The following is a 24,959-nucleotide window of genomic DNA, read 5'->3' on the forward strand; positions in this document are numbered from 1 at the left end:
GTCTGCAGTATTTTGTTATAGCAACCTGAATGAACTAAGACAGATAAAAAAGATGTAGTTATTTACAAAAATGGAGTCCTACTATACAGGCTGTTTGTGATCTGCTATTTTCACTTAATATTTTGTGAACATTTTCTCACGTCAATAATTAAATTAACACATTGTTTTAATGATACTCTGTCCTGTACTTTTTTTTTCTTGAGGGGGAATTAATTGGGTTTATTTATTTATTTAAAATTTATTTATTTATATTTGGAGAAGGTACTGGGGATTGATCCCAGGACCTCGTGCATGCTAAGCAAGCGCTCTACTGCTTGAGCTATACCCTCCCCCCTTTTCTGTACTTTTTAAATTAATTATTATTGGAATTTTAGGGTGTTCCCAACTTTGTTATCCTTGTGGTGTATATACCTGAACCCAAAGTTTTCTTGGCAAAGTAAGAGAAGAGATGGGGAGAAGTGAAGGGGAAATTATCTCATGTACCTCATAGCAAAACTTCCTAAAAATCCTCTTTATCCCTCTTCTTTTGTAGAGTTGCATACTTTAAGGGAGCTGTTCCTCTCTTTTCTTGTTCTCATCTTGTCTCTGCAAATACCCATTCCTCTCCACTGCTAGACACTAGTTTCCTTCCTTTACTCTCCTTCTCTCTTCCCATAAACCTTAATCTTTTTTTCTATTAAAAAAATTTAAATAACAGCTTTGTTAAGATATAATTCATATACCATAAAATCCACCCATATAAAATTGAGATATAATTCATATACCATAAAATTGTGGAGTTTTTATTTTATTCACAGACTTGTGTAATCATCACCACTGCCTGATTTCAGAACATTCTCATCAACCCAGAAAGAACCTCCACACCCATTAGCTGTCACTCCCCATTTTCCAGACCCTCAATCCCTGGCAACCACTATCTAATTGCTGTTTCTATCATTTGCCTATTCTGGACATTTCATGAAAACGGAATCATACAACAACATACAAAGAAGCCTGTTATGACTGGCTTCTTTCACTTGCCTTTTTGAGGTTCAGTCATGCTATAGCATGTATCAGTACTTCATTTCTTTAATTGCTAAATAATATTCCATTATGTATACTGTATTATGTATATCTATTTCTCAGTTGATGGACATTCTGATTGTTCCCACCTTTTCACTACTGTCAATAATGCTGCTATGTACATTCCTATACAGGCTTTTGTGTGAATATATGTTTTCATTTCTCTTGGGTATATACCTAGGACTAGAGTTTCTGGGTCCTGTGGTAACTGTATGTTTAACATTTTGAGGAACTGCCAGATTGTTTTTCCAAGTGTTTGCACCATTGTACAGTGCGTCCAGCAATGCTTGAGGGTTGCAGTTTCTCCATCCTCACCAACATTTGTTATTGTCTTTTATCTTAGTGGGAGTAAAGTGATAACTCATTGTGGTCTTTATTTCTCTAATGACTAATGATGTTGAGTATCTTTTCATGAGTGATCATTTGTATGTCTTCTTGAGAGAAATGTGTATTCAAGTTCTATGCCTCGTTTTCAATTGGGTTATATACTTTTTATTGTTGAGATGTTAGAGTTCTTTGTATATTCTGATCAGGAGTCTCTTATCAGACACACCGTTTGCAAATCTTTTCTCTCATTCTGTGGGTTGTCTTCCCTTTCTTGATGGTCTCTCTTGAGGCACAAAGGTTTTTGTTTTTTTACGAAATCCACCTTATCTGTTTTCTCTTTTTATCACTTGTGCTTTTGGTATCTTATCTAATAAACTAGGCAATCTTAATCTTAATCCAAGGTAACAAATTTACTCCCATGTTTTCTTCTGTAACTTTTAACCTTGTAGCTCAGTTTAGCCTCTGTAGTTTTGCCTTTCTGCATTATCTACTTATTATCCCAGTCAACATACAAAGGCTTAGAAATCCAACAAAGTCCTCTCTGAAAGGAAAGGAGGAAGAAAGATGGTAAATACTTGCTTTTTAAATTTTAATGTAATTTAACTTAACACAAATAATTATATTTTAATACTGTGTCCCTTGCACATGTACTTATTAGCCATTTGAATTTTTTCTTTTCTGTATTGCCTGTTCGTGTCTTTGAGCATGTGTGCTTGTCCAGCTCTTTACTGTACTCCACGTGAAGAGCTATGGTCCTGTGATCTAAATGAGTTAAACTTTTAAAAATTGGTGGTATAAGGGTTCAACTAAATGATGGAGAACTTAAGCAATGGGGGTTTATAGTCATGGTAGGTAGAAGGAGAATGACAGGAATGAAGAGGGAAAGAAGAAATGAATGAATTGGGAGAAAATATGAGAAGTCTGAGCAAATGAAGATTTTTGGGACCTGAACTCGGTAGCACAGGAGACTAGAAGTTGAGGTGGCCATTCGGCCGCAGTCCAGCCAATGGACCAGAGACACTCAGAATGGGCTCTGTGTAGAGAGCTTGACCTTAATCCATCACAGGTAAGACTGGGAAGAGAGGGCTTTTTAGAGGACCCCTGTAGTGAAGGTTCTGGCTAAAACTGGGCAGAATTGGGTCACTTCAGAAGATCTATACCCTGAGCTAGATAAATATTAAGAATGTATTATGCCTTATGTTTGCCAAACCTTATCTGATGTTGTGCCAGAGTGATGCAAAAAAGATAAAAACAGACCTCTACCTGGGGGAGGGTATAGCTCAGTGGTGGAGTGTGAGCTTAGCATGCACAGGGTCCTAGGTTCATTCCCCAGCACCTCCATTAAGAAAAAAAACATTAAAATAAATAAATAAACCAAATGCCCCCACCCCCAGAAAAAAAACCAGACCCCTACCCCATTGAGAAGGAATAAGCTGGCATCAGCCATGCTTGCAGTCTGATGCCTAACTCAGTCTCTCCATTCAAGAACCTCCTATACAGTGGTAGGGAGAATGAGGATCCTTAGCCCACAGCCATCAGAGAGGGATAGGTGTTTTGGAGCTCAGAGGAGGAGAAGAGGGGTCCAAGATGACATAGGCATCAAATGATATAGTACATTAAAAATTACTTTTCTTTCAAAATTATAGCTTATTGCTATGCATACATGATATCTTATTTGTGATTTTCCCCCTCATCTGTAAACTTGCGTGCTGTAGCTGTGTCTAAGGCATCTCTGTATCCCCTCAGTGCCTAGCATCCTTTCAAATATCCTAGATATTTTTTTTTTAGTTATGTCATTATTCGTACTTTTTTATACTCAGGACTAGTCATTGTTTACTACTAAGAAAGAGAAGGAGAAAGTACTGTCCCTGAGATCCCCAGACCTTCAGATGTGGCATTAAAAGGGGCCTGGCCTTTTGTTGCAAGTGAATGCATGGCGAACTTAAAATGAAGGGGGAACTCAAAGCCAGACCTAGACCTGTGCAATGCAGACAGTGCTCTGTCAGGCTGTGTTACCCAGCTCCATCTTGACTTTGAGTCTTTTCTCCTCTTGAGCTTTTCTCCATCTGAAAATGATATGGGGAAGGGCATGTCCCTGGCTTCAGGGAGGTGACATTAGGTTCCCTTTCTTTCCCTCTCTTTCCAGGTGCCAAGCTCTCCTGATGAAATGTGTTCTGCCCCTCTGGGCTCCGGGGGCAGTGTCTGGTGCTGTTGATGCCCTTGTTCGAACTTTCCAGAATGGATAGTCCCCCAAAGCTGACTGGAGAGACCCTCATCGTCCACCACATCCCCCTGGTGCACTGTCAAGTCCCAGACAGGCAGTGCTGTGGAGGGGCAAGTGGAGGTGGTGGGAGCACGAGACCCAACCCCTTCTGCCCATCCGAGCTGGGCATCACCCAGCCTGATCAAGACCTAGGACAAGCTGACTCCCTGCTGTACAACAGTCTGCACTCTGCTCCAGGGGGATCTGCGCGACCTGCAGGAAGCACCAAGAGTAGGGGTCGGGATGGAAGAGGCCCCGGGGCCCCTAAACGACACAACCCCTTCTTGCTGCCGGAGGATGTGGCTGAGCCAGGACTTGGTGACCCATATGATGACAGCATTGGTTATAGTGCCACCCAGCAGTCCTTCCACCTGCATGGGGCGGGCCAACCCCCCTTCCATCTATCCTCTTTTCAGTTGCCACCACCTGGCCCCAGAGTGGGCAGGCCATGGGGGGCAACACGTAGTCGGGCCGGAGTGGTGGAGGGGCAGGAACAGGAGCCTGTGACCACCTTGGATACCCAGCCGTGCAGCACAAGCCACTGCTGCCGGCTAGAGCTGGAAGCAGAGACCATGGAGTTGGATGAGTGTGGGGGACCTGGTGGCAGTGGCAGTGGGGGTGGAGCCAGTGATACCTCTGGCTTTTCCTTTGACCAGGAATGGAAGCTCAGTTCAGATGAATCCCCAAGGAACCCCAGGTGCTCAGGCTCAGGACCCAAGCACTGCCGCTGCAGTAGCACATCCAGTCAATCCGAGGCAGCTGACCAGTCCATGGGCTATGTGAGTGACTCCTCCTGCAACAGCTCAGATGGTGTGCTGGTCACCTTCAGCACCCTCTACAACAAGATGCGTGGCAACTCCCGTGTCAATCTCAACTCTGCCCCACAATCTTGCAGTGACTCTTCCTTCTGCAGCCACTCAGACCCTGGCGCCTTCTACCTGGACCTGCAACCCTCCCCAGCTGAGTCTAAGATGTCTTATGAGTCCCACCACCGTGACAGTGGAGGAAGGGAAGGTGGCTATGGTTGTCCTCATGCCTCATCTCCTGAGCTTGATGCCAACTGCAACTCCTACCGCCCACACTGTGAGCCCTGCCCAGCTGTGGCTGACCTCACAGCCTGCTTCCAGAGCCAGGCCCGTCTGGTTGTGGCCACACAGAATTACTATAAACTTGTCACCTGTGATCTGTCCTCCCAATCATCCCCAAGCCCAGCTGGCTCTTCTATCACAAGCTGCTCTGAGGAACACACCAAAATAAGTCCTGCGCCAGGCCCTGGCCCAGACCCGGGTCCTAGCCAGCCCTCTGAGTATTACCTATTCCAGAAGCCAGAAGTCCAGCCAGAGGAACAAGAAGTGGGTTCTGCCATGGAAGCAGCAGCTCCCGTGGGCCCCACTGTGATCGAGGGGCAAGTGTACACTAACACTTCACCTCCCAACCTTAGCACTGGACGTCAGCGCTCTCGAAGCTATGACCGCAGCCTGGAGCGCAGCCCTGCTGTCCGCCTAGGCTCACTGGAACGCATGTTGAGTTGCCCGGTGCGCCTGAGTGAGGGCCCTGCGGCCCTGACTGGGCCTAGCTCCCCACCTAGGCGGGTCACCTCCTTTGCTGAACTCGCCAAGGGCCGGAAGAAAGCTGCAGGCTCTGGCTCCCCCCCACTTCGAGTGAGCGTTGGGGACTCCTCCCAGGAGTTCACACCCATCCAAGAAGCCCAGCAAGATAGGGTGGGCCCACTGGATGAGGGCACTCGCTGTAGCCATAGCCTACCACCCATGCCCTTGGGGCCAGGCATGGACCAGGTTGGCCCAGAGCCGTGGTCCACCCAGGTCTGTCAGGGCCCCCAGTCCAGTGAGGTGCCACCTGCTGGCCTCAGAGCTGCTGGGCAGGGCCCCGCGGCCTCGCTGATGGATCCAGGGCCTGCTATCCCAGGGAGCCCAGCCAACAGCCATACCCAGAGGGATGCAAGAGCTAGAGCTGACGGTAAGGAACCTAGAGGCTGGAGAATACCAGGATGTATGTGTGGCCTCCTCAGTGACAGGGCCTTGCCAGCTACCCCACCCATACCGCTAGCGGTTCCTCAGCCTAGGTCAGTCATCTTTCCAGTGCAGAGCACGTCCTACAGTTGTAATAGGGGGAAGGAGGATAGAGAATAAAAAATACACTGAGGAGGTAAAATCAACACGACGTAGAGACTGATATATTGGAAAAGTAAGTACTCAGAAAATTGTGATTCTAAACCTGGATGACTGGAAAGATGACGATACCTGGGTAGGGACTGCAGACACAGAAATAGATTTACTGAAAAAGGAATAAGATGTGAGTTCAGTTTTGTACATTTAGGAATTTGTGATGTTTCAGGGACATTATTCAACAAGCAAACCACACTGAGTGTCAGTGAGTTCATTCTTTGATCAGTGATTGTAGTCACTCTTCAAAGAACCTGAGACCTGACACTTGACCTTTTAGCCTTCTAGACCAGCTCTTTCCCTATTAGTTTACTATGCTTAAGTAATTATTTTATAAAGGCTCTGTCTGTGTTAAGTGGGTGCTGGTGATAGATGAGAGGGACACTCTCTGCCCTCAAGGAATTCCAACTAAGGTTGGAAACCAGAAAGGAAACATAGTTAAAATGCAGAGATGGCAGTGTATAGTGTACTGGTCTATGAGAGGGATATCTCAACAGACCAGAATGTCAGAGAAAGGGTGCTAACACAGTTTACATTTAAGCACAGTCTAGAAAAATGATTAGGAGTAAGTTTTGATGGAGACTTATTGTAAGAACATTCTAGGCTCATACAATACTCTATACAAAGGCACAGAATATCTTGATGCTTTCCCAAAACTGCAAATAATTTAGTATACCCATAGTGGGATGTGGATGGAAGCACTGAAGAATTCTAATCAGTGAAGTGGCATTTTTTAATTTTTAACAGCTTAGTGGCATGTTTTGATTTGCATTTTAGATCACTGGTTGTTTGGGTGGAAGGTGGGATTAGAAAGGATGTCTCTCTGGAGGTCAGGAGACCACCATGATCAGAGAGTCTTTGGAATAAAAGTGATGGCTGAAGCTGTGAGTAGATGAGAGCATCCAGGGAGAATGTGTAGAGTTATAAAGGGAGCAAGGGCAGAGTCCTGGGGAGACAGTGATTTAAGGGTGAGCAGAGCAACACTCAAAGGAGACTGAGAAGAATTAGCCAGGAAAATAGAGGGTAAAGAAAAACCAGGAGAGAATGAAGTCACAGGAACCAAAGGAGGAGAGTTTCCAAAAGAGTTTCAGTAAATGAGTTCTGAACAGAAGTCACTAGAATTAAGGCTGAAAATCCCCAAAGCAGCATTTGGAAGTGGCAAAGGCAGAAGCCAGATCTCAGGGGGTTTGGAAAGAAAGAGGAGATATAGCAGGGGAGAGGGAGGTAAGGGGGAATTTGCTGTGCTGTAGCCTGAGGTTGGGTCTCTTGGCTTATCAAAGGAAGGGGGTTAAAAAACCATAAATGGTATTATTATCTCTGCTGTTAGGGAGATCACAGTCCACAGAAGACTTCATACTCCTAAACATACACAGAGGAGCGGCCCTTGGGGCAGGGATGCAAAGAGTGTCTTTAGGAAAGAAGGGGATCAGAAACAGCAGGGATTGGCCAGAGTCCTTTGGAACCCACTGTCTTCTGAGACTGCAGTGTCTGGTGGGAACAGGGGATGCTATGGCTGGCACTCACGGCAAGGACAATCCTGGCAGAGATAGGAGGAGAAGCCAAAGTGCTTTTGCTATCAGATAAAACTTTTCACATCGAGATGGTGTTCTGTTCCATAAGTCTCCAGTGACCTACCACAGGGCTCTTCCCTTGATTCTGTATGACTGTTTTTTAAATCAAAAAATGAGTGACAATTTAATGAATTCATTAATGAGAAAAGAAGCTGATGTCTCTTTGAGATCCTTAGCAGCAGAATCAAGATTCAAAAGGATTTTACCAAATCTGGAAAGAACGTTTTGTTCTTTCAGGGACCAGTGTGAACTTTGATATGTAAGCTGTACTTGAGTTGATTTGGCATACTTAGTTGATTGCAAACTCAGAATGAGTCAGCAGTTTGGACTTCCAAAAAGTTAAAATGACTGGATTCATTTATGGACTCAGAAGAGAGTTGTTGATAGTCCCCTCATTCCTCTGATCCAGTTAGTGCTCACCTGGAAGTCGTGGGCACTCCATCTTAAGAAACTGAGGGACTGAGGCTGTGTCACCTACAGAAGAACAGACTTGGGTGAATATGGTCTCTATCTCCAATTTTTCTGAAGGGCTGTCACATAGTAAATGAAAAAACTTATTCTCGGTATTCCCTGAGGGTAGGACTGAGACCCACTCCCTAATAGCCCTCCCAACCCCCAGTTTTGCTCCTCTGCCTCACACCTATCCTGAGAATACTTAACAGGGAGGAATTTTTAAGGAGTAGGAATAAATAGTCTAATTCAAACATAATATATAGGGGTAATAATAAAGCTGGGGTTGGGAGGGCCTATTCTGAGAGCCAGCATCAACTCAGTCTTGAAATTTGATATTTAAGTAAGTGGAGAAATTAAAGACGTTCCCGTGTGCTTAAAGTCAGGAATGGGGCGGAAAGAGTGGTGTCAATACGATGACAAATGTGGACGTTTGAGGGGAAAGCAGCTAATTTGTAGCAGATGTTGACACCTACCTGCCTGAGGGTACTAGACTTTATATTTTATGGGCCATAGAGCCACAGAAAATAAAGTGTTTAAAAATTGGTATTTAAGGAAAGTAAGCTGGTATATGTAAGAAGATTTGGATGCAGTGAGACTATACTGAACCAAGGGTAACAGTGAAGATTCATTCATTTAACACATCTTTATTCAGTACCTACCATGCTCCAGAGTCTGTTCTAGGCACTGGGGATACAGCAGTGAACAGTTTAAAAATCTCTGCTTTTCTGGGGCACTTTTGGGGAGTAATGGATGATAAATAAGATAATTTCTGATAGTGAAAAGTGGCTAAAAGAAATAAAACTGGGTAATGAGAGTAGGACTTGCCAGAGGGTTGAGATTGTCAGAGAAGGTCTTGATGAGGAGGTGATGCTTGAACTAATGCCTGAATGATGAGCCGATTTCAGGCAGAAGGACAGGCGGGTGCAAAAGGCCCCTAGATGTCAATGAACTTGTCATGTTTAAGGACAGAAGAAAGTATGGCTGGAGCAATAGTGAGCAAGGGAGAATGACACAGGTTGTTCTCTAAGCACTGACTGGGAATGACAGGAGGGTATAGTGTGGAAATGTCCCCTGAGAGTGGTTCTGAAACACCTCCCTCGTGGGGTTGTGGTCACCATCCCCTTAAGACTCACTGAAGTAAATAAATGGGGAAAGACGAGCAATAGGAAAATCCAGCCTGGTACCATTTCATGTGTAGTGCAGTGTGGTAAAGAGAACATTAGCCCCAAAGTCAGACTCTGGCTTAGGCAGAATTCTAGCTCGGCTGCTTCCTAATTGTGTGACCTTGGACAAATGACTTAATTTCTAAATTTCCAATACCCAAGTCTTTCAAGTCAGGATACTACTTCCTGCCTCAGACCTGTATGAGCCCTAGGTGCCTGTGAGCCACACCCAGGGTTTTAGGTGGTATAGATGCTTATAGCGCCACCTTGTGTTCATCCAGATGTTCACTGTGTGCAGTGTTTGATTTGGAAGCACCACCCATACACAGAGTCGTCCTCTGTGCAGTGTTGCAGAGTTTTGTGTTTAGTGCTGAGACCCATGTTTTGAGGAACACTGACCAGAAGATTGGGTGAAAGAACAGGGGAGGACCAGTCTCGGGGAACACACCTCTTGTAGAGGGAGAAGATGTGGACTCTGGGGCTTCAACACCAGGGTCATGAAAGAGTGGGAGTTGGGTGGATAGGGAGGCTGATTCTGGCTGCAAGTAAAGAAATAATTTTATTATGGTTAGATTTGGTAAGAATGCAGTGTGTCAGCTCGAGGGGAGACGGAACGATGGGCGAGAGTTTGAAGTAAATCGGTAAATCAACATCTTGACCCTGAAAATATGTGACTCTGACTCCAAGTCTTTAAACCTTAGAAATAAAGCAGATGGTAATTCTGCCATTCACAGAGATGGAAGTCATCAGGAGAATGAATAAGGTGTTTTTAAATGGCAAATTTTAAATGAAAGCAGAACCCAAAGCAAAATAATCCAGAGATCAAGAGGAAAGTTGGGGCTAAAGCCGTGGATTCAAGAGTCATCTGTGTGTGACTGTCTGAACGTGACCAGTGCAGGGAAGGAGGTGTAAAGTTAAACATAAGAATTGAGCCATAGTATACACCCATCTTTTAAGTCAGGAAAATGAAGAAGGGCTGAACAGCCAAGAAATACAAGACAGTTGAGTATCATAAAAACACTGGGGAAAGTTTTACAAAAGACAGGAGGGACAGTGTCAATTCCACAAACTTGGATTACCCCATCCCATTCAATTCCTGTCACCCAGGTCCTGCCCGTGTCTTCCCCTTTCCCCAGTAAGCATCATCTCCTGTCTGCTTCTTTGCTTCCTCTCATGCTGGTTTCAGTGTTTGTCTGATTCCTTCTCCATCCCTGTTGCCGCAGGAGGTGGTGCTGAGAACCGACCAGTCCTTCGCTACAGCAAGGAGCAGAGGCCAACCACGCTGCCCATCCAGCCCTTCGTGTTCCAGCATCACTTCCCCAAACAGTTGGCCAAGGCCCGGGCTCTCCACGGCCTTTCCCAGCTCTACAGCCTCTCAGGCTGCAACCGCGCACAGCAGCCTGCTCCCCTGGCTGCCTCCACTGCTCAAGTCCCAGCCCCAGTACCTTCAGGGGAGTCACAGGCACCCGCCAACAGAGGTGCCAAGAAAGCTGGGCCTGAGCCAGAAACCTCACGGCCATCACCCCTGGGCAGCTACTCCCCCATCCGGAGTGCTGGCCCCTTTGGGCCCAGCACCGACTCTTCTGCCTCCACTTCGTGCTCCCCTCCCCCAGAGCAGGCCACAGCCACAGAAAGCCCACCTCCATGGAGCCACTCCTGTCCTCCTGCTGTCCGGCCTGCCACCTCCCAGCAGCCACAGAAGGAGGATCAGAAGATACTGACCTTGGCTGAGTATCGACTCCATGGAACAGGAAGTTTGCCTCCTCTGGGCTCCTGGAGATCTAGCCTCAGCCGAGCAGAGAGCCTGGCCCGGGGAGGTGGTGAAGGCAGCATGGCTTCCAGGCCCAGTAATGGTACGAGGTTCACTGCCTGCCCCCCAGCCCCACCCCAAGCACGTTAGAATGGTTTCTTATACTCCAGCTTGGGGTCAGAGGTTAAAATGTTTGCAGCTGTGGATAACATCCCAACTCTTATGTTTTATATGGGCCCACAGGGCGGGTATGAAATGCTGTCTCCTGCTGACTATTTCTTGTCTCTTCTGCTAATCTGTTCTGCTTTCAGCCAATCATCTATCTCCTCAAGCACTCAAGTGGCGGGAATACAGAAGGAAGAACCCTCTAGGGCCACCTGCTTTGTCAGGGAGCCTAGACCGAAGGCCACAGGAAGCTCGGCTGGCCCGAAGGAACCCCATCTTTGAGTTCCCTGGCTCCCTCAGTGCTGCTGGCCATCTGAACTGTCGGCTGAATGGTGTGTGGGCCAGGTCCCCAGTAAACCCAGGGCAGGCTCTGCCACAGCCGGGAAGAGCTAGAGAAGGGGTCAATCCCAAAAGAACATGTCTCACAGGGTATGAGGCACAGAACCAAGCTGCAAATCTTAGTTGCTTAGGATTGATTTTTCTCTCCTTTTCAGGTCAAATAGTGAAGCCGTTACCACTGACCTGCCCTGACTTCCAAGACCCCTTTTCCTTGACTGAGAAGCCTCCAGCTGAATTTTGTCTGTCTCCAGATGGCAACTCAGAGGCCATTTCCATTGACCTGCTTCAGAAAAAAGGTGAATATTACCCCTAGCTCAGGCCAGGAATTCTGCTGTCACTACCTATTTGTGCCTGTTGTCTTACCATCTAGCCCTTCAGAGTATTTTCCGAACCTAGAACTCCAAGTGCTGGGAAGGAAGTAAAGAGCACAGGCACTTGGGCAAGAGGCAAGAGTCTGTGTGCTGTGGATCGTGAGTATGTGCCAGTGAGCATGGGTCATTTATCAGATGCTTAAGAATCAGGCTTCAGTCTCTTCTGTCAGGGAGCTCAGTGTAGTGAGGGGGACTGCCGTGGCATAAATAAATGCTCATGTGCTATACTGAGGGAGCTCAGGTACTGCAGGGCCCAACAGCTTGGGTAAGCGTGATGGTAACATCTAGCAAGTTAAGGACTGACAAGGAACCAGTCTACTTAGCGGAGCTGTTTCAGTGAGATGGTGGAGAAAGATTGAGCATAACTGTGGGCCAAAGAGAAGGAGCCTGTGAAAGGGAGAAAGATGAAGCTAAAGCCCCTTGTGGAGGCAGAGTGGGAGACTCAGAGCTTAGGGAGAGGGAAGAACGTTGGGCAAGAAGGGAAATACCCACCTTCCTCCCAGATGGAAAGGGAGTGAGAGAGGGAAGATGGGATGGAGGAGTGATGTAATATTATTCTGTCTTTTGGATGGAGAGGGAGGTTGAATTCATGACCAGTGGCCTCTGTTCTCTGTGTGAAGGGCTTGAGAAGAGGAATGAAGGGCTGGCCTGGCAACCTGAGAGCATAGCAGAGGGTGCTGCAAGGCACCCAGCAGAGAAGTACCCTTGCCCAGCACTGGTGTGAGTGGCTCTGGACTTTCTGCAGCAGCCACAAATAGCCTGGTTTCTCAGAGTGGAGAGGACAGATAGACTAATTCAGGTTTGGGGTAGGAGGGCAAGGAAGTGAGGACATTGAGTGTCATGACGATGGAATCATTAAGGTGGGTCCAGGCAGGCAGGTGACAACAGGAGGGGCTTGAGAACTGGGAAGAAACAGGAAGAGGCCAGGCCTGGTGCCTGTGCAGGGACAGAGAGAGAGAAAGAGCATGTGGAGGCCCTTCCCTCTCCCCACTGAGGGCCCAGTCCCAGCTGAGCTGCCCAGGGGCTTGGTTAAGAACTGTCACATCAAATTCTTGCAGGGCTGGTGAAAGCCGTTAACACTGCTGTGGACCTCATTGTGGCCCATTTTGGCACAAGCCGGGATCCTGGGGTGAAGGTAAGCAAGAAACTGTGGCGAGCTGAGCTCTACCCTGCTGACCCTCGCCTATTCTGTGCTACCACCTTCCCTTGCCCCCCTTCATCTAGAACTCAGAGTTGGGTACTTAGGGATGGGGATCATAAGAGAAGCACCATGAAGACTGACCAAGAGGGTCAGAGAGGACCAAGGTCAGGCTCCAAATGATTCCCTGTACTTCCCTACCACATCCATAGGCAAAGCTGGGGAATAGTTCTGTGAGCCCCAACGTTGGCCACCTGGTTCTGAAGTACTTGTGTCCTGCGGTCCGGGCGGTGCTGGAGGACGGTCTCAAGGCCTTTGTGCTAGACGTCATCATCGGACAACGTAAGAACATGCCGTGGAGTGTGGTTGAGGCTTCCACACAGCTAGGTAAGTGCTGGGTGGCAAAATGGGTACCCCAGGCTGAATTTTTAAGGTTCCAGAGATTGGGTTTGTGACCTCCAACTCTGGCTTCCTCCCAGGCCCATCCACCAAGGTCTTGCATGGCCTGTACAATAAAGTCAGCCAGTTCCCAGAGCTCACCAGTCATACCATGCGCTTCAACGCCTTCATCCTCGGCCTGCTCAAGTGAGTGTGGAAATCTGCAAACCAGCAGCCCTCTCCCCTGGCTAGGCCGCCTCTGAAGAACCGACTCCCTAGACTGAGTCAGAAAGGGTAGATCTGCAGGATCTGTGGCCAGGGCCCAGGCTCACTGTCTCCCCACTCACTCCAGCCTCTCTCAGTAGGTCACTGGTTTCCCACCAGACCCATGACCCTCTAGCACTGATCACCAACATGGTCTTCTGCTTTTACAAAGTCATAATCTGGCTTATTTGGAAATTAATCTGGTTCTCAGTTTCTATGGATATTGTAACCCTGATCCTCTCAGTTCCAGCACTGCTTCCAAATCTTGCTTGACCCAGTCCACCGTAGGACCCACGTCATAGTATTCTTCTTTCTCAAGTGTAGGCGGAGGTCATCCCACTTGGGTCCTGAGCTAACCCTGTATTCTCACTCAGTAGCTGCCCTGACTTCTTGGGTCATGTGAAGCCAATTCTATTCTAAGAGGAAGTGACTGGCTTGTGAATCACATGTTCACGCCTTCCCTCTATCCCCACTGACTTTTCATAACTGTATTACGTGAAATTAACTGGCTAGCATCCCTGCCGTAGAAGGGAGATGTTCTCCTATACCCCTGCCCAATGTCTGACCCCCATGTCTGTCTCCTTTGTACCTTATCATCTGGCTATATCTGCATAAGACTAAAGTCTCTTCACCTATCTCCCTACAGCATCCGGTCCTTGGAGTTCTGGTTTAATCACCTCTATAACCACGAAGGTAATGCTTAGAACCCTGCTCTGTCTTGCAAACTGAATATAGGCCAGACCTCAGAGGATCAAAAGAGGGAGGCACAGCTGTCTTTTCAGATGCTAAATGGGGGGAGGAGAACCACACAAGCTTTCATCTTCAAAGCTTGGGCTTCTTACCCAAGTCCATTCCCAGCTTCTGCTTGTGTTAGAGCCTTAGAGCCAGCTGGATACTCAAGCAGTCTGGAAGTCAGAGCGGCCAGGAACCTCAACACCTCTGAATTTGAGGCTGCCACTTGAGGTTGTGGAGTTCGTGCACTGTTTACATCTGAGTGTCACAGGGCACAGCCTTTGCAGCAGTATGCAGTGGCTCTGCCCAGGTTGCCTTTCAGTCCCCTCTCCCAGACCTGTGCAAGCCTCTGCTTCTCTGTGTGGCTCAGTCCCTCTCTCTTTCTCCCCTAGATATCATCCAGGCCCACTATCAGCCCTGGGGTTTCTTGAATGCAGCGCATACGGTGTGCCCTGGCCTGTTTGAGGAGCTGCTGCTGCTGCTACAGCCCCTGGCCCTCCTGCCCTTCAGCCTGGACCTGCTGTTCCAGCACCGGCTGCTGCAAAGTGGGCAGCAGCAGCGGCAGCACAAGGAACTGCTGCGGGTGTCCCAGGACCTGCTGCTGTCCGCCCACTCAACACTGCAGCTGGCCCGGTCCCGGGGCCAGGAGGGCCCTGGAGACATGGACAGGGCAGCCCATGGGGAGCGGGTGAAGGGTGTGGGTGCCCCAGAAGGTGGAGAAGATGAGGAGGAAGAGGAGGAGACAGAGGCATCTGGGAGCTTAGGGCGTGGCAGGTGGTCCCGCAGCGGGCAGGCTGGCTGGTGGTACCAGCTCATGCAGAGCTCCCAGGTCTACATTGATGGCTCCACTGAGGTTTCTAGGTTCCCCCGTGGGGGCAGCAGTAACAGCAATGGCAGCAGCAGTGAGAAAAAGAAAGCAGGAGGTGGGGGGCCACCCCCCCGAGAGGGAGTCGTGGAGGGAGCTGAGGCCTGCCCTGCCCCTGAGGAGACCCTTGGCCGGGACAAGGGCTGGCCCTTCTGGATGGGGAGCCCCCCTGATTCCGTACTGGCTGAGCTGAGGCGCAGTCGGGAGAGGGAGGGCTCCACTGCTCCCCCAGCAGAAGGTGAGGAAGGAGCCTCAGAGCCTTCACCTGGGGGCATCAAGTGGGGACACCTCTTTGGGTCCCGAAAGGCTCAGCGGGAGGCCCGGCCTACAAACAGGTGAGAGACAACCCATGGTGTGGACAGGGCGGTGGGGAGCGGGTTGGGGGAACCTGATCTAAGTCAAGGCACAGACAGAGCCAGAGCCCCTGCTGCTGTCCTCTAGGCTACCCTCGGACTGGCTGAGCCTGGACAAGTCCGTGCTCCAATTAGTGGCACAAACAGTGGGTGCCCGCCGGGAGCCAGAGTCCAAGGAGAACCTACAGGAGCCACTCTCTCCAACCCTGCCTTCTAAGACTCCTTGGTGAGCCCTGGGACACAAAAGGACTTGGGGGCTGGGTTTGGCTTTGGGTGGGGTTTCTCTGACCTCCATTTGTTGTTTCCACAGCGAGGTGAAGGCACTGTGCCACCATCTGGCCACGGGCCCTGGACAGCTGAGCTTCCACAAGGGAGATCTCCTGCGAGTGCTGGGGCCAGCAGGAGGAGACTGGCTGCGCTGCAGCCGTGGCCCTGACACTGGACTGGTGCCTCTGGCCTATGTGACTTTGACCCCAACTCCAAGTCCAACCCCTGGAAGCAGCCAAAACTGAGGCCCTGTGCATGCTGGTAGCCTCGGGGACCCTTACAACCCCCAGACTCTTAGCCTGAGAGCCCTTCCTGAGCCCTCCGGCTTGGCTACAGAAAATAGCCCAAGAGCTGGGGGCCACATATCCCTGTGCTCAGTATTAATTACTCCCCCTTAACTGTCCCAGTGACCTCGTCCAAACCTCCACCCAGGAAAGGAGGGAAGGGATGCAGCACTGGGCTGCCAGAATTTCCCTGGCCCATGTGGGCCAGCCCTTCCATGGGTACAGACAGGTGCACCCCTGTGGAGGGAGATGACCAGAAGGCCCATTTGCAGGGTTCCCTAGGCCAGGTGGTAAGGAGGATGGGTGACAGTACTGGGGCCAGTTCTCTAAGCCCCCAGCTGTAAATAGGCTGTGGCCAGTGCCTGGTGGTCAGAAGAGGGAGGAGGAGCCCAGGCTTCTGTTTATGTATTTATTTATTTATTTATTACACCTATTAATAAAAAAGGTGCTCGGCCTCCAAACCATTTTCTTTTTGTGCCTCCTCCCACCCTCCAGCCCACCTTTCTTCCTTCTGAAAGGATAGCTGAGAGGATGAAAAGGGAAGAGAGAACTTGAAGTCCAGGTACCTATGTCAGGAGCTGCTTCTGGAGGGTGCTGAGACCCAGAGCATCATGGGTGAGATGCCCATATGTGCGGCCGAACTGGAACTTATATCCTGTGTGGTCAGGAGAGTCTGTCATTTGTAACCAGAGGCATAGGGAAGTTGTTTATTTCTCAGCCAATTGCCTAGAACCTCCAAGTTGCCCTACAAAATCTGGTCCTGACTGCCCACTGTGAGCTATGTCTGTTTCCTTTCCTGCCCAATGATAAGGCTGAACCATAGGATACAGGGTCCCCCCATATCTACTAGTTCAAACCCCACAAACCACCTCCACCTATCACACACACAAATATTCCAGTCCCCAAAGCCTCCCTCTGGGGCTATCCTCACCTGGCACGTAGCCTCCATATTTAGGTAAAAGACCCAGATTCTGAGAGTAGGTCCTGGAAAGTGGTGGGAGATGTTTAGGATCCTTCTGGGATCTGCCCGGTGACTTCATCTGTTCAAATTCCTGCAGTGCCTGGTTGCTAAGCACAGGAAAGCTGGAGCCGAAGAGGAAGCGAGCACGGGGCACATAACCAGTGAAGCCTGGGGGTGGGGGTAGTGGATACAAAGTCAGGACCTCCTGGGCACCTCCCCACATCTTTGGTCATAACCCACTTCCTCTCACCTGACATGAAGAACTTGCGAGGATCTCTGTCATCCATGGAATAAGGGGAAGCCTTATGAGACAAGTTGATAGAAGAAAAACACGGCTATCAAATTCAGCCTCTAGGCTGTAACTCAAGCTCCCAGGGAGGTGAAGCTGGCAGTCCAGCCCACACCCCCTGTACCCACAGCCCGCTACCTCCAGGCCAGGCCACACAGAGGTAAGGCTCCCCACTCCCACCCCACCTACTCCCCACCTCCGCCTTCTCGGTCTCACTTGTTCCACCTCCTGCCCTGGTTCTGGGTCCTTTGCCTCCAGCTCTGGCTCCGAATTTGGCTCTTGGTCTTTCTCCACATCTTTTTCTCCCTTGGTTTCCTTTGGCAGCTCCTGATTCCCTTTTCCTGCATACCACTGAGCAAAATCGTTCAGAGCTTCAGCCCAAACCTGGCTGCAGTTCTTGGCAAAGATGAACTGTGCCTGGGGTACAAAACCTGGGTGGGTAGGGGCAAGGAAGATTTGTTAGTGTTTGGGACCCATGTTCTGTATTGGGGGTACCTGTTCATGCCTGTGTGCATACCTGTGTACCCAGGGACCATGCTGGAGCTGAGCCTTTCATGCCCACGCCTGACAGGCAGGCTTCTCCTGGGAACCTCGGGAGATCTTGGAGGCCGAATAGGAGGCAGAAGTGTGCGGTGGGCAGGGGGCCAGGCTAGGCCAGGAGAGCCTCGAAGTAGTTGACCAGTCATCTGCCCATAGGTCTGGCCCATGCTGAACCGAAGTAGTGGGCAGTGTCCCGTGTACCTGTAGCACAAGTCTCACCCACTCACCTCCAGAATCTCCCTGCCTCACCATCCCCAGAGACAGAAGCAAAGACCTCTGAAGCCCTGATCTTTTCTGGACTCAACTGTGTAAATATTTGGAGCAGGCATTTCTTAGTTGTCTGTCTGAGTTTTCAACCCTTCCCTTCTGCTGTTGCCCTATTACCATGGAGAACACAACAGAAAGCTTCATGGCAGTCCTGACTACTACTGCTCCCTTGCTTTTCCTTTTCCATCCAACATCATAGATACTCCAGCCCTAGGCCTCCCATACCAGTATGTCCACTTGGCCCCCCAGGTTGAGGTGGCACAAGTCCTGTATCCTTATTCCCCTATTCCCAGAAGCAAGTGGGGCTGTGCTCTGGGTAGAAGTCTTACCCTGGGATATAATGAGGGTTCTGAGGGTTCAGCCCCGGTATGAAGGTGCTGGCCATAGCCATGAGAACCAGGCAGTTCCTTTTGTTTCTCTTTGAGCTGAGCCTCTGGGCTGTGTGTACTGACTGTGTCCAGGGCTGTGGGGCTGAGTCAGAGGCAGGAGGCGGGGCCCAGGGAGGAGAGGGGAGGGGGCACTAGTGTGATGATTGCCAGGGCCAAGGCTGGCAGAACCGGAGAGCAGAGGCTCACTGGTCTGTCTACTCCAGAACAAATGCAGTCCTGCCACATGGGGGCAGTGAGAAGGCTGAGTACAGCTTCCCCACTCCAGGACCAGAGGAAGCCCAGAAGTGGGAGGAGAGAGAGCAAAAGCTGATAGGTCCATTGAGCTCTGTCTCTAAAGAGGACCCGTTCTTCTTAAGCCCCAGTCTGAGGATCTGCCTGAGGAGATGTGGATTCTACTCTTTGTGAGTCTTGGTTGAAGGTGATGGAGTTCCTAGGAAAGCCCAGAGGGGAGGAACCTAGAGACCTCTAGCCAGTGACAGTTTATTTTCTATAATATAATTTGACAGGAATGACTTTGTCATCCAGATCATCATCCACTCAACAAATATGTGTTGCTCTTCCAGGCACACTCTACAGTGGCAGAAATTACTCTTATGTTGGAGTCAGAAAAGCTAAGCTCCACGTGACTAGGGGCAAGTCATTTAGTATCTCTGAACCGTACTACCCCTCATTTATAAAATACAGATACTACGACTCCCCCTGCTACTGCTGTGCAGTTCAAATTAATGTATGCAAATATGTTTTGTAACAATAAAAAAGCCAGGATGAAGCCAGAATGGTGGGGCAGGGGAAAGGCCATGAGCGTGAGGTCAGGCAGTCATGGGCTCCTAATAGCTTGTGGCCTTGAGCTAACCTTACCTTCTCTGAGCGGCTGACTTCTTCTGAACTTGAATTCCCTAAATTCTTAATGTGAAGGTTAAAATAGCCTAACCTACCAGGGTGCTGTTAAGGATAAAGTCAGATAGTGTGTGTCAAGAACTTACCCCAGCACCTGGTAACATAGCTACTATAATTTAATTTCCTTTCCAATTGTGTAGAATTGTGTCTAGCTTCTAACACAAAGGGGAGCTCAGTGAATGGTTAGTAAATTCAGTGGATACAGGTTTTCTCACTGGGAAAATTCGAGGGAAGGAGATATGAGGGTAATATTGGGGCTTAAGATTAGAAGGCAAATTAGAATTTGTTAAGAAAACCATTCAGATTCTAAGAGAAGTACGGATCTTGAAAAAGATCTCGGTGTTGGAGGGCTGAGGTAGGGGGAGCATGACTGGAACTCAAGCTGGATGAGGGCCAGGCTGGTCCACTCTCCATGAGGCAGAGCCTCTTCTCCCCACCCCCATGCTGTGACAGTGGTACCTTAGCTAACCAAGCACATGTCCCTGACTTCTTGTAAATTGCACAAGAGCACTGGACCCCAGAGAATACATTTCATGTTCCTCACTATTCTGCCAAGGACAGCCTTGGTATGTGTCATTTAGAGCTGGAGTTGTAGGGGACTTCGCTCACAGTTAAGGAAATGTGCTAAAGTGAGGGTGGGAGCTGAGGGGAGAGCCCGGAATAGCAGTAGTATGTTGAGGTTAACAACCTGGATTTTTGGATTCTGTAAGACACTGTTGGGTGCTACCCCCATCTCCCTTCTTCCTAACAGAAATTTAATTTTGTTCTGCCAAGTGGCCAGGAACTTCAGGGAAGCTTGGAGCCAGCCATAGGAATGAATCTCGATGAGTCTAACCTCATCATAGTGGTCCAATTTCCCTTGCCAGTGACCAGTTAGGCATGGGCTTGTGGCAGTCTAGACACTTGAAGACTAGTCTGCCGGGATGTGGGAGGGTCCTGGGAAAAGTTTCTTTGCTCTTAAGGAAGGTGCGCAACAAATTAGAGAGATGGACCAAAAGGAGTGGTGTCTTTGCCTGCCTCAAGAAATTCTGAGGATGTGATGCTGGAACTTTGGTAGCCATCGTGAAAGCTTGTGGAAAGCTAAGCTAACTTGAGGACAAAGCCTGACTCCATCAGAGTCTATGGTAGAGTAGGAAGGCCTGAGTTCTCGATGGTAATGTGGTGCCTCTGAACTAACCAACCTTCTTATGAAATAATTAATTTCATTATTGTCAAGGCCACTTTTAAGTTTTCTTTTACTTAGAGCCAAAGACATCATAATATAAAACAAAACAATACAAAAACACTGGAGATACGGACTTTGGCCCAATTCATCTCATCAGCCCTCAGTTTTCTCGTCTATGAAATTGCTTAACTAATGTCACTGAGTAGGATAAGACAGATGAGATCATGCATAAAGAACATCTGGCCCAGTGTCTAGCTCTCTTTAATTGCTAATAACCAAACAGCAATAGACTTTGGTGGGAATGGGAGAAAAGGAAAAGAGTTGAGAAAAATAACAGGCTAGGGGTTCAGGGAAAAGAGTCTGTGAAGTTGAGAAATGTAAAGTTTAGAATTTGAAGTTGAGATAAAGATTAGGATGCAGGGACTGGAACAAATTCTACAGAAAAGACTGTGGCAGTTAGAATCTGGGTATGAGTTAATTTAGGAAACAAGTTACAATTGGTCTTAGATTTATGGTTTGTGAAGAAACAGCTCATTGCTATTGGTAAGATGGCCTGTTACTACTATTGTTTCCATCTGTGTAAAGAGTATTTCTAAATCCCTGAAGATCAGAAGGATGTTTCAACCTGGGAAGGGAGTGAAAGAGCTAGCTCAAGGGCCCACAGGAATGCTTGTTGCCTTGGTGCCTCCTTCTGAGGGACAGTCATCACAGTAACCTACCCACAACTTCTAATGAGAGCCGGATGTGGTGGCAGAGAGGTGTTTCTCCGGGATTACACCCATCTACAAGATGAAGGTCCAGTTAGGAAAGCCACGACAGTGCCCTGCTGACTCCACATAGCCTGCCCAGTCTCCAAAACAGCAATCTACAACTTTCTGTGGTTCTGCCTTTGATCTTGACCAAGAATTGCTGTAAAATTTCGTAGAAATATGAATAACGAATCATGTTGTACACCTAAAACTAATATAATGTTATGTGTCAACTATACCTCAGTTTTTAAAAATCAATTAAAATAGTTACCAGACAAAAAAAATTCATAGATCCCAGATGAATCATTTGATTATAAGTCAATACTGGGCGAGCCTAAATCCCCTGTCTGAGGATGAACAAAAAGAAAATCATGGTACCTTTGAAAAAAATTCCTCAGATCAAGAGACAACCAAAATTGAAATAAGAAGGGAAAAGAATGAAGAATGAACTTCAGAAGATTACATACAACATATCCTCAGCTCTGTATTGTGAATTCAACCAATTACTGATCTGTAGTATTGTAGTATTTACTGAAAAAAAGTCCACGAATAAAATAAATCAACACAAAAACTTGTACATAGGAGCATCATTCATTTTCTTTTAAGGACTATTTTTTTTCATTGAAATATAGTCAGTTTACAATATTGTGTCAGTTTCTGGTGTACAGCATAATGTTTCAGTCATACATATACATACATATGTTCCTTTTCATATTCTTTTTGTTAAAGGTTACTACAAGATATTAAATATAGTTCTCTGTACCATATAGTAGAAACTTGCTGCTTATTTTATATACAGTAGTTATCTGCAAATCTCTAACTTCCAATTTATCCCTTCCCACCCCTTTTCCCCCAGTAACCATAAGTTTGTTTTCTGTGTCTGTGAGTCAGTTTCTGTTTTGTAGATGAGTTCATAGTGTCCTTTTCTTCTTTTCTTTTTTAGATTCCACATAAGAGTGATAACATATGGTATTTTCCTTTCTCTTTCTGGCTTACTTCACTTAGAATGACGATCTCTAGGCCCATCTATGTTGCTGCAAGTGGCATTATTTTATTCTTTTTTATGGCTGAGTTATGTGTATATCTACACATACACACACACATACACACACACATACACACAACACACACACACACCAGAACTTCTTTATCCAGCCATCTGTCAATGGACATTTAGGTTGTTTCTATGTCTTGGCTACTGTAAATAGTGCTGCTATGAACACTGGGGTGCATATATCTTTTCAAATTAGAGTTCCCTCCAGGCGTGGGATTGCTGGATCACATGGTAAGTCTATTTTTAGTTTTTTTAGGAATCTCATAGGAGCATCATTCATAACAGCCCAAAAGTGGAAACAACACAAATGACCATCAACTGATGAATAGATAAACACATTGTATTCATACCGTGAAATATTATTCAGAAATTTAAAAACAATGAAGTACTGGTACATGCTATATAACATGAATGAACCTTAAAAACATTATGCTAAATAAAAGGAGCAAGATACAAGAGACCATATATTGTATGATTCCATACATGAAATGTCCAGAAGAGGCAAATCTGTACAATCAGAAAGTGAAGTCATTGTTGCCAAGGGCTGGAGGTAAGGGAGTTTGGGAGCTGGGGGTGGATGTGGATATAGGGAGTGACTGCTAATGGACATAAGATTTCTCCTTGGGGTGATGAAAATATTCTACAGTTGCTTGTGGTGATAGTTGCAGAACTCTGTGAATATAATAAAAACCACTGAATTGTAAACTTTAAGTGGGTGAATTATATGGTATGTAAATTATATCTCAACATAAAGCTGATAAAAAAATAAAATTGTAAAATGCAAAGAAAAGCAACCCAAATCTAATAGTGTGAAAAAAGAAAAAGAGAAAAGTAGAGGGAGGCAGAATAGGGAGGACACATCAAGATCAAGCTGGGTTTATTCCATAAATGCAAAGTTGGTTTAACATTAGAAAATAAATGTAATGTATCATTATTAAAAATCTTTTCTCCCTTCCTACCACCACCTCTGTAGACAGTGTACTTTGGGCTTGGCCATATGACTTGCTTTGGCTATTGGAATGCTGACAGATATGATGTGCCCCAAAGACATGAACAGCAGTTGCAAAACTGTGCTTGTCTTCTTGCCCTTCTTCCCTCACCACGGGACAAGCATACCCAGGCTATCCTGCTGGTCCCAGGAGAAGTGAGAGACCAATGGAGCACAGCAAAACCCTGTAGCCAGTCCCAGTTTAGAATGCTGACCCCAGTCAACCCACAGATTTATGAGAATGAATCGTCATTTTTTGCCACTGAGTTTTGATATGGCTAGTTACATGGCACTTCTGTGATAACAGTGAATTAGTATAGGTACCTACAAAAAAAGAAACCTACAGTAAATATGAAACTTAATAGTAAAACATTAAAAACATTCTTTTAAAGATCAGGAATAAGTACAAGTGTCTACTGCCTCTGCTTCACTCAACATTATATTGATGGTCTTAAGCAAAGAAATAGCAGTTAAAGGTCAAATATTAGAAAGAAAAAATTATAGGAAAGATTTGGGATATGATTTTGAGTGAGATGAGAGGTTTTGAGCAGAGAGATAAAATGATCTGAATTATACTTTACAAGCATATTCTGGCTGCTGTAGGGAGACAAAGGCATAGGAGGGAGACCAGAAGGAGGCTATTGCAACAACACAGGCAAGAGACAGTGGTGGCCTCAACTGGGTTAGAGGCAGTGGAAGTGTCAGAGTGGTCAGGTTATGGATAGATTTCAAACATAGAACAAACACAAATTGCTGATGGGCTAGATATAGGAGAGAGAGAGAAAGAGAAGAGTCAAGGATAACTAACTCTACATTGTCTTGCCTGGGCACCTAATAGACTGGAAATGGGAAAGTCTTAGAGAAAAGCTGGGGAAGAAGGGGCAGGATTCAAGAGTTCTGTTTTGTACCCATTGATTTTGAAAAACCAATTAGATATCCAACTGGACATGTAAGTAAGCAACTGAATACAGGAGTCTAGAGTTCAGAGGAGAGGTTGGGGTGAGAGAAAATGGGAGTCATCAGCATATAAATAGTATTTTAAACCTTGGAGTTAATGGGATGACCCATCATGCCTGTATGTAGAGAAAAGAGAAGAGGTCCAATGATAGAGCCCTAGATATGCCACTGTTCAGAGGTCAGAATGATGATGAAGAATCAGCAAAAGAGATCTAGAAGAAGGAACCAATAAAATATGAGGAGAATCAAGAAACTAAATAAAGTAATTCATGATATGATAATGGTATCATGGTTACACAGAAAATGAGCTAAGGAGATAATACTAATGAAGTGTCATAATGCCTGCAACTTATTTTCAAATGGTATAACAAAAAATTATATTGTAGTATAGTGTACTATACTATACCATACTATATCATCTATCATATCAGGCCACATTAGACACAACAAACATGACAAAATGTTAAGGACAATTGTTGAATCTAGGTGAGGGTATACAGATGTTCATTGTGCATTCTAACTTTTCTGCATGTTTGGAATTTTTCATAATAAAGAGATATTGGGACTGTTTCGAGAAGAACAGGTAATCAACTACATTTACTCTTCCTGAGGTCAAATAACATTATATCCCTAGTACCCAGGTTGTGGTCTCTAAACACCATCTCCAACTAAAAGGAACCATGAATCATTGGAAAAAATAGCTGAAACTAGCTCCAGTCTAGGAAGGCACAAAATAAGCCTGGAACATTGTATTATACCAAACAGCAAGAAATCT

General features: G+C 46.9%; 2 protein-coding genes across 6 annotated transcripts in view; one reads left to right on the plus strand and one right to left on the minus strand.

The window, feature by feature from the left end:
- RUSC2 (RUN and SH3 domain containing 2) overlaps window positions 1-16,389 on the plus strand; it is a 51,497-nt gene extending 35,108 nt beyond the window's left edge. For 3 of the 4 annotated variants that reach the window (XM_014561912.2, XM_032477940.1, XM_006187881.3), the window contains exons 2-12: window positions 3,536-5,629; window positions 10,246-10,875; window positions 11,084-11,269; window positions 11,432-11,572; window positions 12,706-12,782; window positions 12,998-13,172; window positions 13,265-13,370; window positions 14,074-14,120; window positions 14,552-15,359; window positions 15,466-15,603; window positions 15,688-16,389. In XM_014561912.2, coding sequence (XP_014417398.2) covers window positions 3,604-5,629; window positions 10,246-10,875; window positions 11,084-11,269; window positions 11,432-11,572; window positions 12,706-12,782; window positions 12,998-13,172; window positions 13,265-13,370; window positions 14,074-14,120; window positions 14,552-15,359; window positions 15,466-15,603; window positions 15,688-15,889 — 4,536 coding nt within the window. In that variant the 5' untranslated portion in view covers window positions 3,536-3,603 and the 3' untranslated portion in view covers window positions 15,890-16,389. The remainder of the gene's footprint in view (window positions 1-3,535; window positions 5,630-10,245; window positions 10,876-11,083; window positions 11,270-11,431; window positions 11,573-12,705; window positions 12,783-12,997; window positions 13,173-13,264; window positions 13,371-14,073; window positions 14,121-14,551; window positions 15,360-15,465; window positions 15,604-15,687) is intronic. The other variant, XM_032477941.1, reaches the window with a different exon arrangement.
- Window positions 16,324-18,443, minus strand: FAM166B (family with sequence similarity 166 member B). Of its 2 annotated transcripts, none has more exons than XM_006187880.3 (6): window positions 18,315-18,443; window positions 17,696-17,919; window positions 17,395-17,609; window positions 17,140-17,191; window positions 16,860-17,057; window positions 16,324-16,583 (listed from the first exon to the last, which is right to left on the minus strand). In XM_006187880.3, the coding sequence occupies exons 1-6, from the start codon at window positions 18,374-18,376 to the stop codon at window positions 16,495-16,497; spliced, it is 840 nt and encodes a 279-aa protein (XP_006187942.1). In that variant the 5' UTR covers window positions 18,377-18,443; the 3' UTR covers window positions 16,324-16,494. The 2 variants fall into 2 exon arrangements, with proteins under 2 accessions (XP_006187942.1, XP_014417402.1); XM_014561916.2 differs by having other exon boundaries at window positions 16,324-16,601.
- Window positions 18,444-24,959: the final 6,516 nt, after the last annotated feature.

This window comes from Camelus ferus, chromosome 4, assembly GCF_009834535.1.
Source record: "Camelus ferus isolate YT-003-E chromosome 4, BCGSAC_Cfer_1.0, whole genome shotgun sequence".
NCBI classification, from domain to species: Eukaryota; Metazoa; Chordata; class Mammalia; order Artiodactyla; family Camelidae; genus Camelus; species Camelus ferus.